The 15,732-nt window shown below is 37.1% G+C and overlaps 1 protein-coding gene across 4 annotated transcripts; it reads right to left on the minus strand.

Moving 5' to 3' along the window:
• Positions 1-321: 321 nt before the first annotated feature.
• LOC104092040 (putative disease resistance protein At1g59780) lies at positions 322-15,041 on the minus strand. Of its 4 annotated transcripts, none has more exons than XM_009597527.4 (4): positions 12,960-15,041; positions 8,308-8,521; positions 5,447-7,973; positions 322-600 (listed from the first exon to the last, which is right to left on the minus strand). In XM_009597527.4, the coding sequence occupies exons 1-3, from the start codon at positions 14,633-14,635 to the stop codon at positions 5,484-5,486; spliced, it is 4,380 nt and encodes a 1,459-aa protein (XP_009595822.1). In that variant the 5' UTR covers positions 14,636-15,041; the 3' UTR covers positions 322-600; positions 5,447-5,483. The 4 variants fall into 4 exon arrangements, with proteins under 4 accessions (XP_009595822.1, XP_009595824.1, XP_009595823.1 ...); XM_009597529.4 differs by lacking the exon at positions 322-600 and adding an exon at positions 4,837-5,061; XM_009597528.4 differs by lacking the exon at positions 322-600 and adding an exon at positions 4,837-5,093.
• Positions 15,042-15,732: the final 691 nt, after the last annotated feature.

Below are 15,732 nucleotides of genomic sequence, written 5' to 3' on the forward strand. Positions count from 1 at the left end.
ATTAATTCTTGCTAACAGAACCCAAAGGGAGAGAATAGTCTTCGTTATTGGGAGAAGGTTGTTCCGCTTCCGATTCAGGACCTTCAACTATATTTCCATTTTCTTCAGCTTCCTCTTCATTTTTCTCTTCGTTCCCAAATACTCAGAGTTGGTATTCGAAGAGTCAGAAGTAACGGGCCGAACATGGAGGTTCTCGAAAGCAATTATCTCCAGCTCACGGACTTTAGCAATGCATTCATGTCACGACCCCAATCCCCCTCCGTAGGATGTCATGATGGTACCTAGTCTCTAAGACTAGGTAAGCCTAACATACATGAAGAATTAACGAAAAAAATAATATAACTTCCAATTAAACCAACAACTATCATAAAAAGGACTTCACAATACAACTGAAGATAACACCTCAAAATCTGGCGAGACCGAGTCATAAGCTCTACATGAGTATACTGAAACATCGCTAATACACCAGTTTCTATAATATGAGTAAGGAATAGAAACTAATATAGAGGGTAACTCTGAGGCCTGCGAACGCCGGCAGGTATACCTTGAAGTCTCCTATCCAAAGCTCAACTTACGGATGCCTAGGCTGGTATGAAGTACCTGGATGCACAAAAAGATGTGTAGAATCATAGTATTAGGACACTATAACACTACCCAGTAAGTATCAAGCCTAACCTCGGTAGAGTAGTGATGAGGTCATGTCAAGACACCTACTGAAATAAAAAAAAAACTAAATAGGTATAGTACAGTATAATAATGGAAACAACGGAAATAATACAATGAAGAAATACAACATGAGCTACACCAAAAGTTAAGGCAATAAATGCAGCAAGGGAGGAAAACACATAATAAGAATACCAAAGGAATGATGCAACAAAATACAAGTGATGAAAATGAAAGATAACAACAAGTATCATGTCTGAGGTACCGCCTCGTATCTCATTTCACAATCACAATCACAATCTTCCCTTATATCACCACAGGAGCCTTGCATTTAGTTTAAAAAATTATTTTTCTGAAATAGCTACCCGCGTTTCAGCCCACCTTATCATAACGCATAGCTTCAAGTAGTTTCCCTACTAGAAACACACGTATCAAGCCCACCTTATCTCACTGCATGCGTATCAAGCCCTATCCTTATACCACCACATGTGTATCAATATCACAACATATCACAAATCGCACCTCAAGTGTCCAATACCACAACTTGCCAAAGAAGTCAACAATAACAATATTTTCACAATAAATAGCCCATGGCTCAACCACAATGTGAACAAGAGTCTCAACAATAGCAACCGAAAGTGAATAACTCAACAAGAATGGTATTTCAATAATTTACAACTTTGCCTCAATGTGATTACGACTTTTACCACTTCAACTCCAAAACTCAACAATAAGGTGTTCCAAGAAATAACAACTTCAAGTAAGGTAACTCAACAGTTAAATATTTAACAAGAAAATGAGAGAACAATAACTTCAACTAAGCATGTAAGGGAAAATAACAAGTAAGAGATGAGACAAGTATTAACAATGTCAAGTGAAGCATGTAAGGATAGATTAATGATGATGAATATAACATGTTATGACAACTCAATTAAAGGCATGAAAAGAATCTACATAGCTTATACCGGTCAATTACCACATTTAACTCGTGTACCCACTCGTCACCTTGTGTACACGGCCTTCACGTACCACAACTAACACAAAACAACACCAATCCTAAGGGGTAATTCCTCCACACAAAGTTAGGTAAGATACTTACCTCAAAATACGCTAACTCAATCCACTAGTAAGCTTTTTTCGCGAATATCCAACTCTAAATGGCTCGAATATAGCCAAAATAACTTTATACCATAAATACAAACTATTGGAAACTATTCAGGATAATAAAGTTGTAATCTTTAAAGAAAATTGAAAAGTCAACTAAAAGTTAACCTCGAGCCCGCATCTCGTAACCCGACCAAACTTATAAAATTTGAACACTCATTCGATAACGAGACTAACCATACTAAAATTACTCAATTCCAATCTCAAATCGACCTTCAAATTCTCAAAATATAGTATATGAAGTTTTCACAAATTTCTTAAATTTTCCAACTCAAAAAATTAATTAAATAATAAAAACAATGATGGATTCATGTATAATAGCCAAATCCGAGTTAGAATCACTTATCCCGATCAACTCCTCGAAAATCTCTCTCAAAATCGCCAAAAATCGAGTAATCTAAGTCAAAAGATGAAGAATGAAATAAAACCCTCGATTTCACTCCTTTCTGCCCAGCAATCTCGCTTTAGCGGACCCTCAGCCGCATCTACGGCTCCGCACCTGCGGAAATTCCATTGCAGGTGTGGCTCTCACTTAAGCCCATGAGAAATTGCATATGCGTTTGCACTTCTGCCGAGGCCAGCCGCTTCTGCGGAGGAATGACCGCACCTGCGGTCCTAGCTTACTAGCCCAACTTTCGCTTCTGCGGCTCACAGACCGCTTTTGCTGTGCCACACCTGCGGCCCAAAGTGTGCAGGTGTGATTGCACCAACCTCAGCAGCTTCAGCAACCCATTTAGTCCAAAAATGATCCGATTTCAATCTGATTCACACATGGGCCACCGGGACCCCGTCCGAATACACCAACAAGTTCCAAAACACATAACGAACCTACTCGAGACCTAAAATCACATCAAACAATATCGATTCTACAAATCGCAACCCAATTCAAATCTATTGAAACCGTGAACATCCAACTTCCAAAACTAACGTCTATTCATACCAAACCAACTCCGATTGGCCCCAAACTTTGCACACAAGTCATAAATGATACAACGGACCTATTCTAACTTACGAAATCAGAATCCGATACGATATCTATAAAGTCAACTCTCGGTCAAACTTCTTAATCTTCCAAACCTTTAACTTTCTAACTTTCGCCAATTCAAGCAAAAATGATCTACGGACCTCCAAATCAATATCTGAACACGGTTCTAAGTTCAAAAGTATCATACGGAGCTATCGGAACCGTCAAAACTCCATTTCGGAGTCGTCTACACAAAAGTTAAACTCCGATCAACCCTTTCAACTTAAGCTTCCAACTTAGGGACTAAGTGTCCCATTTCACTCCGAAACTCACCCGAAATCAAAATTAACTACCCCGACAAGTCACATAATCATAATATAACATAGAGGAGGCAATGAATAGGGGAACGAGGCTAAAATACTCAAAACGACCGGCTGGGTCATTATAATTCATCTATCTGTATCCGGTAAAATTGGTTAGTGACAGATGGATGAATGAGAAGGTGACACATGTAATTAAAGATAGGTGGGATGCAAGTCAGCAAAAAGCTAGCACCGGATGCAAGCATATAACCGGTGCTGGATGAATCCCGAAGACAAAGTAGCCTATAACAAAGATTTGAAGAATTGATATCGGGTATCTCATTCAGGAGGAGCTTGATTTGGAGATCTTGTCTCCTTAGATATAGCTCTAAATAGGGAAACTGTTATCCATTGTAGGACACGAAATATTCTGTATACAAAAGCTATATTCTGCTCTCAAACTAGAAAATTACTTGCTTTCTTTTGTTCTTAAGATTGTCATACTACTGCTTTCAGAGAAGCTCTTCATACTAGCAGGCTTGTATTTCTTTAAGTTATTTTTAGATTCTTGATTTCATTCTTATTTATTTCATATTGTTGGATCAAATTAATTCACGTGTCTATAAATCACGTTACAAATTCAATTGTACCATTTTACAGGTAAACAATAACACCACCTCTGTTCAAATTATGTACAATGCTCTTATAAACATAATGAAAAAAATAATGCAACACATATTAGAGCCTATTGTTCAAAGAAATGGCCATGCATGACAAGCAGAGGCGGATCCAGGATTCGAAGGTTGCGGGTGCCACCATGTTATGCATACAATATACATGTCAATAGCTACAAAGACATATTAGGAATAATGGGTCGATTCGGTTAGTTTTTGGTTAATTTGAATAGGTCTTTCATTCACAAAGCAAATAAGTTAGATTTTAGTTCAAATTTTTAACGCTTAATTTAAACACATTCTAAATAAAAATGCAAAAGAAAAATAACATTTTGATTAAAGAGCACCTCCAATATAAATATTTGCTTAAAGAGTAGTTTAACTACACTATATATTCTTTGTTTGACTAGATTAATTTACTTGTATTGTTCTTTGTTTATTTTTTCATCTTAATTGTTGAGTTATACGACAAATATTTTCAAAGAAAAACCTTCAACATTGAACCTATGATATTCGACTCAAAACGACTATCAATCAAGCCATTTAATTATTTTTCAAAATCCAGTAGAAGATATTGCTCAAATTATATTTCAATATATAAATTAATATCGTTTCATTAAAAATAAAGAAATTATATGCTAATTAAAATCAATTCAAATTACCTATAGAAAATAATTGTTCATAAAGTAAGGTATAATGATAGAAACAAAATGAGGACTGAAAGTGAAAAAGGAAGAAGAGAGACTTAGCAAGTAATAAAAGAAAGAAAAGGTGGGAAAGAACGAAAAAGAAGGAAATGAGGCGAGGCCGTAGGGCTCAACTGAAAATAAAGGAAATCTTAATAAGTAAAAAAAGGAAAAATCAAAACAGTTGTTCCAACAGGGAATCGAACTTGCATTCATGAGGCAAAGGAAAGTCTTCGAAGAGAAGGGTGAACCAATGGCACCTGCTTCCACTTTATGACTTTTGGGTGCCACTCTATCCATATATACGTTGCTTCACAGAGATATTATGTACATAGTAGGGAATTTAGGGAAGGAACAGGTGGCGTGGCACCAACAAAAAAGAGTCCATAAATAAGCATCCCCTTGATTCAAATAAATCCGCGGAACAAATTTGGCTCTATTAAATGGGTTTTGCTTAATGACTTCCAATCATAGGAAAGAAAGAAAGATACACCCGGGAAAATGGGGAACTCTATTACAGAAGAGAAATAATTCAAACTGTGACAATTTTGCAGTGGCAGAGAAGGGACGTAAATTGTTACTAGTTCTTTTATCATCAATGCTAGCTGCTGCAAGAAACAACCAAGATAGCTGAAAAGAACTGCCGAAAGATGTCAATAGTAGTTAAGTTAGAAGTCTGAAATTAATATCGCTTCGAGATGCAGGAAAAAAAATAGATCGCACTCAGAGGCGGATCCAAGATTTGAAGCTTATGTGTTCCTACCGAAATTTTAAATTAATATGTAATAATATCTGAGTTCACAGTTAGATATTTATAAATATTTAGTAAATTTCTTAATATAAATACAGGTCTATACAAAAATTACTGGGTTCTCGAAAACCTGTAGCCAATGCTCTAGGTCCGCCCCTAATCGCACTTCCCATTTCTACCCAAAACTAAAAAAAGAAAAATGACAAGAGGACAAATAAAAGAAGGGAAGGAATGAAACGTACTTGGAAAGCCAGATAATTATCCACAGTATGCATCAAATCATTCGAAAGGATCTTCCACCAAATGCTCAAGGTTACTCCAAAGCTGCCTTTGATTTTCTTTGATCTTATTTTGGAATTCCTGTGGTGACAACTTCAACCTCTTGAGAGCTGGCATATGTTGCAACTGAGAAGGAAGCATTTCTAATCTTGTGCATGATCTAATTTCCAAGCTTTCGAGATTAGGCATTGCTCCTTTTACAATTTTCAGGGTTTCAAGTTGTTCTAATAGCCAGAGTTGAAGAAACCGAAGCTCAGGAAAACCACCTGAAGAGCAATGCATGCTCTTACATGTCGAAGATTTAGAATAAAACCTTAGAATGATCAGTTTGCGAAGGTTCTCTAATGCAGGCATCGGGTCATCCTGTAATTCTGAAGCAGACAATGTTAGGTCGATGAGATTTGTGGGAAATCCGGAAATAACTGATGGATACTTGAGCTTTCCGAGTAAATAGATGGTCGAAAGACTTGTTAGGCTTGACAATGGTTTCAGATAAAGAGTGGAAGGATTGCCATGCTCATCAAATGATTTCAATCTTAAAGATTCAAGTTGTTTCAGTTCCAAAATCCAGTCACCAACAGCCTCCAGTTGTGAATTCATGAGTTGTTGAGATGTCATGGCCCTACAAGACAAACCCAATTTTTTAACTTCTTTCAGGGTGTTAAGCCCCTCTATCACTGGACTATCTTCATCTATGAAAGCACCCCACAATGTCTGCAGCTCACTAAGAGCGATTCGCTTTGGCACACTAGGGAATTTGCTTCTATAGGTTTCACTCATGTATAAATGTCGAAGATAATGCATTTTCCATATTGATTCTGGCAGAGCGCTTATGTAGGTGTGTTTCAAATCCAGCAGTTGGAGGTTTAACATTTTGCTTATGCTGCTCGGGAGTTCTTCTAGGTAAGTCCACCTTAGCCCTAGATATCTTAAGCAACTGAGTGCCGATAGTTCCCTTGGCAACTGGGGTCTGAATACTTTCTCCAGGTCAAGTACCCGCAGGGACCGAAAGCACCGATTTGAAATGCATTTACTGAGGAAGCATCCGATATTCTCTCCTGGTTTACTTCCTTCTTGTGTATCAAATGACAAGAAAGATAGGACATTTCCATATAGACGCCGGAATGAATTTGAAGAAATGGGATGATCATTGCCATGGATTTGACGATGAGTTACGTCATCTTCATGGAGATGATCAACGAGTCGACAAATCCTACCTGTAGAATCTTTGAAAAAATTTGCCTCCGCAACTTTTTCTAGCCACTTTCGTGTGCCATCGCGGAGCTGACACACTTTTACTTTTCCATTGAGCTTCGTCTTTGTGGCTTGCACCACATTTTGGTCAATCAGTTCATTCAGATAGCTTTCAGCAATGTCCTCAGCTGACTCCTCTTCACCCCTCTTTTGCTTCGCTATGCCTTCTGCTACCCACAGCGCGATTAGTCTCCTGGCAGGGATTTTAAAATCTTTTGGAAATAGTAGGAAGTAATATAGGCATTGCCTCAGATACCCAGGGACCTTTCCGTAAATCACATCTGCAGCTTCTAAATGAGGTGTTTTACGGTTTAGCCGTTCTAGTACCTTCTCCCACTCTGACAATACTCTTTTCTCTGCTGGAGTCTCTCTTACTCTGATAGGTGCTTGTAGTTGGAAGTTGCTAATTTCATCTGTCTCCTCGTTCCTTGTATCATTCAGCTCTGAGTTCTGATAGAGGCTAAGAAGCTCCGAGGTGTTCTCAATTGCTTCATGCGCAGTGAAAAGTACAACACGACTGCCACTGGAAGCGTTTGGAAAAGCTTGTCGAAGGTCACTCCAGATTCCACGAATGATCTGAATATCATGGAAGACAACGAGGTATCTTATGGGGTATAAAAGTTCTTTAAGTGCTTGAGCTATTACCTCATGCCTTGACCATTTGTCTTTGTGTAAAGCATCTTGCAGTTTGGGCACAGACCATGACATTCCTTCTTGATCTTCGACTATACTGCCCTGATCATTATTATGTTCCGCTGGCTGTAATTGCTCGATAACTTGATTTGCCATTTCTTTCAGGATAGCAATGACATTTAATTCTTGAGGCATCCTTATATACACGCGAACATCAAAATGACAGATGATGGTGTAATCGTCATTGAGTAGTTGTTGAAGTTTTGCCTTATCATTATCCTTTACACCTAAAATTGGAAAGATGCAGAGGTCTTGACAGTTCATAAGCAGCCTTGCCTTTATTTCCTCAACAAAGTAAGGAGGAGTTCCAGCTATATGTTCAATTCCGTAGTCGAGCCTTCTATTATGGAGCCTCTGAATCTTTTTCTTCAGTCGATTAACATGCGCTATCCACTTTAGATCTGACACATTAAATGCATCGATAAATGCAATGACCAGCTTATTCTCTTTGCAGTACAAATCAATCAAATTCTTGACTTCTAAAGCAATGCCGCTAATTTCTTCCACCCAAACTTGCACTTTGGCATCCACTCTATCCATCATCTGAATGGCTCAAAGTGATTATAAACTTCACAAAATTAGTTAAGTGGAGATAATTTGAAAATACAACAAAAGGTAGCTACATTACAACCCTTGTTTATCGGATAAGCAGCAGGAATGTTAGGACCAAAAACACAAAATTAAAGATTATTCTTGTTTCGAAAGTTTGCAAGAAGTAGAAAAAGTGCAATAATTTCTTAAAACCAATCTAATGTGAAACATAGTGCAAGAATTTCTTGAAACTACGTACAGGCAAATTTCTTCCTGTCATTTTCAAAGTTTAAAAGGTTTTATGTGACTTGGTAGAAATGTGAAAAGCTTGAAAGTATGATATCACCTTAACATCTTCCATTAAAGCTTGCATCAGATTCATCTCTCTTTTGATTGATTGAATTTTGCTCGAGAGAAAACCCGAAGGGTATGGTTCTCGCTCTTGGATGACAGCACCTGAGCCTTTTCTTCCTTTGATGGTTATGTCATATGTCATCTTCCATTCATGGACCTGGTCAATCCGATTCATGATCCATGAAAGCTTCTTTGCAAATCGGTATCTGTTCATGTCGAAAGAAAAGCAACGACCAAAGCGCATTACTTCAAAACTTTCTTCAGAAGTACTCTAATATAAACACAACATAAAGACTTGAAACTTCTGAACTCTAACAGAGTATTCAGGCTTCGGTCATCTCCCCAATCTAGATAATTAAAGAAACAAAAATGTATTAATCAATAGCAGAAAGGGACAGAGCTAGGGAGTTAAAATTTTGTAATCAGCTCAGTTGTTAAAATTGATTTGACTTTTCAAGCTTACCAGCTTAATCTTATATGACGTTAATTTCATTCACCTATCTAATTGTATTAAGGGTGTGTTTGGTACGAAGGAAAACGTTTTATGGAAAATATTTTTTAATTTTCTCATGTTTAGTTGACTTAAATATTTTAAAAAATATTTTCCTCGTAAACTTATTTTTCTTTAATCGGAAGAAAATACTTCTCTACCAAAAGGCTTGATTGTGTTAAAGAACTCACGGTCGTTATTTCACATAGTTGATTATATCATTATTCCATGCAATGTCTCTTTATTTTTCCTGTTATTTCCCCTGCCATTACTCTTGTTGTTCCCTTGTTATTTTCTTTGCTTATTAACTGCACATGTTTATACAATAGGTATCATGTCCTAGCCACGTCATTATCTCGTCGGGGTTAGACTCGACACTTACTAAGTATATTGGATCGGTTGTACTCATACTATACTTTTACACTTCTTGTGCAAATCCTGGTATTGGTCCCAGCGATATTCAGAGAAGCCAATAGCTTGGACAACTGAGGAGACTCAAGATAGTGTTGCATCTCCGTTCGCATATACTCTGGAGTCACCTTTATTGTGTTATTGTATCATTGTATCAAACAATATTGTATTTCTTTTCAGATGTTGTATTTAGTACTCTTAGACGCTCATGTACTCAGTAACACCAGTCCTGGGAGGTTGTAACTAACTAACAACCTCCCAGGACTTATTAGCCGGTAGCGTTGTCTTTGACTTATTATGTTATTTCTGAGTTTCCCCCTTATTTATGATATTATGCTGTTTAATATTAGTTCAGTATTTCTTGTCATTATTGAAATGTTGGCTTGCCAAGCAAACATTATCACGATTGCTTGATGGGATTTTGGATCGTAATAGTTTCACTTGTCGTTCCCATGATCCTTCTCCTCCTTGAACATAAAAAGACCTCCCTGATTCAGGGTCTTCAAAGCTCATTTCGTCCCACTTATAGAAAAGAGAGTATAAAGATTTTGTGGGTTTGCTGACAATATTCTTAGAATGGAGTAAATTAATAGAAGCAGTGTTGAAAGAGGAGAAGGAAAAGGAGAAGCAATATCATGTTTAATGTATTTGGACTTGGGAGGTTACTTTAGATAGAAAATGTAAGGGTTTGCAACTTGCAAGAATATGCAGGCAAAGTGGGCACTGTGCAAGTGAAACTAGGAGTAAAAATCGACGAATGAAGGAAGCTAAGATGCCTTACTGCCTTTAGCTTTACACCTCTGCTATTTATTGTTTTAGGTTTGTCGTTTGTTCTATCATTTCCTGCGGCCTTTATCATTTTATTCATTTTTTTTTTTACAAAAAGAAGAATTAACCTGGCAGAAGGGTTTGTGATAGAGCTTCAAATGACTCGAATGAATTTAGAGAAGAAGAACTTTCGACGTAAGTCAATAGGACTGCCACGTGGCCAATAGACAGCAATTTCAAGCAATTAAATTAATTAACTTCTCACATGCTTGACCTGAAGTATGTGGACCGTGATAACGAATTGCTTTAGGGAGGATGTTAGGGAGGTATTGGAGGGTATCGAAGGGATCCCCGGTGGCCGCAAAAGAGATTGGTGGTAGAACGCTGAGGTTCAAGGTAAAGTGGAAGCCAAGAAGGCGGCATATTTGAAGCTTTTGGAGAGCGGGGACGAGGAGAAGAAGAGGACGAACAAGGAGAGGTATAAGGTGGCCAAGAAGGAAGCGGAATTAGTAGTAACTGCGGCTAAGAAAGTCGCGTTTGAACGCATGTATGAAGAACTTGGAGGCAAGGGATGGGATAAGAAGTTGTACAGGCTAGCCAAGGCGCGTGAGAGGAAAGCTCGTGATCTGGACCAAGTGAAGTGCATAAAGGACGAGGACGATAGAGTATTGTTGGACGAGGCACTTATTCGTCGGAGATGACAGACTTACTTTCATAAAACGAAGAGGGGATAGAAACATTGTGTTGGGTGACTTAGAACATTCCAAGAGTCATCGGAACTTTGAATATTGTAGGCGTATAAAAGTTGAGGAGATAGAGGGGGCTATGAGTAAGATGAGCAGAGGAAAGCGACAGGACCAAACGAGATTCCGGTGAAATTTTGAAAGAGCATGGGTAGGGCGGGCTTGGAATGGCCAACTGGGTTATTCAATGTCATTAAACGAAGGATCATGATAAATTGATAATCTTGCAAACTATATTGGGACACTGAATAGTACTCCATTGACACTGTAGTGGAAGATAAAACATGAGACATGATCCCACCTTCGAAAATAGAGTTTCAAAATCATAAATCGGGGAATCTTAGTTTACATAAGCAAGTGGAGGCATGATATAGTTTTTTTTTCTTAAATTAGTTGCAGAGCCTTTACTTGTATTTTATTTCTTCTTTTTTGCAAGTTGCAAGCCTATGCTTCTATTGATTTCTTCTTCTCTTTTGCCCTATATATATGAATTATTACATTTGATTGCTGTTTGTTCCTTTTAGCTTTTGTGGTAATAGTAGTATTTTTGGATATCCTTTTCACATTCTTATTACATCTTATAAGAATGAATAGCAAGGTGTCTAATTACATTATCCTATTTCTCTTGTTTCTGTTGGAAATTCTCTTTTCTCATAAAAGTTGTGCTTTTTTATTTCGATATTTCACTTAGCAACACTTGCAAGCGACAGGTAGATCTTTCTTTGGCCTATTAGACAAGTTCATTTTCTACTAACTACTTACTATGTTGGGACATATTTATAGGGTAACATGATATTTTGATATTACTGTTCTAACAAGTATATACTGATCGACATGGAACACACGTAACGTGTTCAACAACTAGTTCTTTGTAAATGTGCTAAAAAGAAGACGCAGAAAGTGTATTTTCAAATCTAGGCACTGATATAGCTGGAATATATAAGCTTTTAAAGGAAAATTCAAAGGATTAATACTCCCTTCATCATATTTTATGTGGTATTGCGTGGAGTTTAACAAAGAAAGCAAGAATTTTGAGATTTTGTGGTCTAAAAATATTATAAATATTTTATGGTTATAAATCATTTTATCTAAAGTTAAATTGTTTCTAAATATAAACAAGATGTTATATCCTAAAACCTCCTTAAACTATCATATTTTTGTCAGTTTTCTATTTAAATTATTCGGTGTCCATAAATCCCCCTGAACTATATTGAACTTCATATTAAAAAACCCTTGCTGCTGACCTGACATAACATATGTAAATACTTTCTTGGCAGCGCGTGTCAGCGGGAAAAAGCCATAAAAATGGCTCACATGACAGAAAATAATGGCTATTTAGCCTAACCCTCTTTTAATTTTTTTTTAATAAATGTTCTCCTTATTTCAGTTATATCCATCTTTCTTCCTCATTTTTTCACCTTTCTTCTTTATTTTTTAACATTTTTTTTTCAATTCTCCATATAAGTTTCCTCTAAAAAAAATTCTCCCTCTCTTGTTTCCTCTTAAATGATTTATTCTCTTTCTTGTTTTAGTCTTCCTTCATGTCTTACACGTAGTGTTGAAAGAATATCAATTTAAATCTTCTTATTTAACTCAACACCTTGTAGAATAAAGTTGAATTTCTTGAACGTTCTTTATGTAATCTGGAATTAGAGAATATAATTGTTGGCAAATTGATTTTTTGTTTGCGAAATTTTATTTTGTATAAAAAATTTTTTATGTAATATAAGATGATTTTTAAGAAATGCAACACTATATGCCTTTATTTATATTTTTATTGTACTACAACGTGAATATAAATAAGGACTTATTCAATTGGAGTTTAACATAAAGCACAATCATAATTAAACCTAAAATTAACACAGTACATTAAATATTATTTTTGGCCAAAACTCCTCAAATTAATCAATCATCCGAGAGTAATACGTTGTGAGTAAATATATATAAAATAATTGTACAAACTATAAGTTAATATAGTTAGACAGGTGCACCTTTAAAAGTTCAACATGGGGTTTTAATATATAGGAAAATATAAGTTAATATAATTTTAATATATGCAATATAGTTCTAAGGGGTTTTGAGGATCCTTTTAGGGGGATTTTAGGGTGGTAACCCTTCTTTTTTAGAAAAAAATAGAAAGGGAAGTATGCCGTAGTGGGACTAAACAGTGCAACAAGTTTCAAATGGGGTTGAACTTTGAAGAGAATGATGGCTAAGTTGGAGAAGTCGAACCTTTTATGGAGGAGAATGGCTGGACCAGCTCCCTGCTCTAAAACATGACGTGCTTCTTCGACGACAGCTTGCACTTCCTCCGCCCAAATATTTAGCCTTGCATCCAGCTCCATCATTGTCCGAATATCTTTTAGCAAAGCATCCATTAGCTGCAACTCTCTTTCAACTGAATGCCGTAGGTCTGAAGTGTTGCCAATGGTAGAAAGAATACTTCTACAGATGATCAAATACAGCAAAATGGGAGTGCTGCATGGGATAAAACAAAACCAGCACTCACTAAAGAAGGTGCGCTCTAATTCAGAAAGACTATATCTAGAGCAACTAATAATTAAGCTTCTCCATGTTAAACAAAACAGCGACCACCACTGGCGTCGCCTTGGATTTGATTCTCTCAAAGTGTGCTCTTCATCATCTCCTGGAAGTATGTCCGGGGGTGGTGGTTGCGGGATAACAGTACTAGCTGCTTGTTGCATGATGCTGCTGCTGATATCGTATGCTATTTTCCTGTTCGACATGTAATAAATCTGTTTTTGTATTTTCTTAACTCTATTTTCAAACCTTATCCAACTCAGTGGATTGAATAAATTACCCCTTTCTTCTATGATTCCTTGAGCAAAAACAGCCTTAGCCTCAAGATCAGGATAGATTTCTTCCATTTGCCGGAACCAAACCTTATGTCTCTCGTCTGAATCTTCTCTAATTTGGGCATGTTCAATGAAATACTTCATTAGCTCCATCTCCACTCTAAGCCACTCTGTTATATCTTTGGTTGAGGAAACTGCAGACACTGAGGTATAAATATCCGGACTTATTAGTTTGGGGACAAACACCCTCCTCCATGTCTCCCTTCCTCTGAATTCACCAATTTCATATGTATGGTATCTTCTGCATATTTCAGAGATTTGCTTCCTGATCTTCAGAATTTTCTGATCTAGCCGAGATAGAGGTACGTTGTATAATGGCGCAATAAGAGATCTAAAACCATTGCCCTGTTTCACGCCCCGGGATGCAAAGGTTTCATAAACCAACTGAAAAACACCTTCTATCTGGTGCACCCAAACTTGGTATAACTGTTGATCTTCTAATCCTTCCACTTCATCTAGAAGATCCTGCAAAGGAGTTAGTTCATCTCTCACGGACTTAATCACCTTAAGATCTCTTGCATCAAGAAGCCATTTTTGACTCAATACAGTATTGAGCTGCTCCATCGCAGAAGCGACAGTGTTGTTGGATCTGCACCCTCTTTCAGTAGCCAGCGTTTCCGTTACGACCGTGATTTCTCCATCCTGATCCTTATCAGCACTATTTCTGATAATAATCTTCTTCCCCTTCTCAGAAACACTATGGATCTGAGTCATGAGCTCTTTTAGCTCTATGGCCAGTCCGCGTCGCTTAACAAAATTGTACTTTCTTCTCAAGTCTATTGTTCCTTGTTTTTGAAATCTCTTTGTGTAAGTTGCGATTAGATCCTCAGCTCTCCGAGCCACTTCTTCAGTCTCCTTTTCCCACTCTATAGCACAAGGGTCCTGTTCGTCCCTGGCCCGAACAGATTCCAGAACAGTTTCCATTAGTCTGAGTTCCCTTTCTATCCATTCCACCTCCTCCTCTATTCCTGTAATTAGTTCTGATTCTTTAACAACCAGGTCTGCCAATATCATCACAAGAGAAGATGCCATGTTTCTTCTTTTAGTTGATTAAAGCTAAACCACACAGAGTAATTGAGCTACTTGGGTCGTCTCTCCTGGGGCTACATATGAGCTGCAAAGTACCGCCGTAATATTTACATTGCGCATTGTGAGTCTTGGCAATTTTTAAGCTCACCAAATAATAAAATTTTGGGAAATGGAAGGGGATTGCGTCCTCCTTAAAACATTTTAGACATGAGAGAAAAAGAAAATCTCTTCTCCCACTTTAGTTAATGTGTGAAGAGAGAGAATTATGTTCTCTTTTCTTAGTTAATGAGTACGGCGGAGAATCTACTTCTTAAATAGAAGGGTAGAGGAATTCGAAGAGAAGGAGAAGAGAACCAGCCTCCACAACTGCTAATTATCACACTTTGTCAACGCGGGACAATTGATAGAGATGCCAGGAAAATACCAGGATGTTGGTCTTCATTTACCCAAAAGCCTACCCATTACAATCCAATTAGTCAACTGTAAACTCACTTATGATCAGACACACCAACCGCAATTAAACTAATAATTAGACGTTATATATTTTATTCACAACTTGAATCAAGTCGCTATCCTTATTATAACCAATCAACATGAAGTGTAAATTACCTTAAATCAACTCATTGAAACAAGAAAACTTTGATTCTAAATGTGCGATCCATTACAACATTTGAAAACAAACCGTCAATTTAATTCAATCTGAAAAACCTAACCTTGCTCTATAATATAAAATCAATTAGATTTATTTGAACTAACAAAATCTTGAACGACTCAACCGGTCGTTTTGAGCATTTGCGTTCAGTTCAGCGGTTTGAAACCTTGAGTAGCTTATTATGATGTATTATGACTTGTGTGAATCGTCGATTTTGATTTTCAGGTGATTCGGGATTGATTTGGAAGAATGATTCTCAACTAGAAAGCTTTAAGTTGGAAGAGTTGATCAAGTTTGACTTTTGTGTATTTGTGTATTTGATCCCAGATCGGAGTTTTGATAATTTTATTAGGTCCGGATGGTGATTTTGGACTTTGCCGTATGCCCGGATTTGCATTTAGATGTTTCTTGAAGGTTTTGGTGTTAATTGGCGAAAGTTGGCAATTTG

The sequence above is a fragment of the Nicotiana tomentosiformis genome, chromosome 6, assembly GCF_000390325.3.
Source record: "Nicotiana tomentosiformis chromosome 6, ASM39032v3, whole genome shotgun sequence".
Classification (NCBI taxonomy): domain Eukaryota; kingdom Viridiplantae; phylum Streptophyta; class Magnoliopsida; order Solanales; family Solanaceae; genus Nicotiana; species Nicotiana tomentosiformis.

What these genes read in the sequence shown, in the direction of transcription:
- LOC104092040 (XM_009597527.4), bottom strand. Translation starts at nt 14,635, where the DNA reads ATGGCATCTTCTCTTGTGATGATATTGGCAGACCTGGTTGTTAAAGAA. An exon ending in GCCATTCTCCTCCATAAAAG is followed by an intron (nt 8,522 to 12,959) that starts GTTCGACTTCTC and finishes CGACATGAACAG; the next exon opens with ATACCGATTTGCAAAGAAGC. An exon ending in CTTTAATGGAAGATGTTAAG is followed by an intron (nt 7,974 to 8,307) that starts GTGATATCATAC and finishes TGAGCCATTCAG; the next exon opens with ATGATGGATAGAGTGGATGC.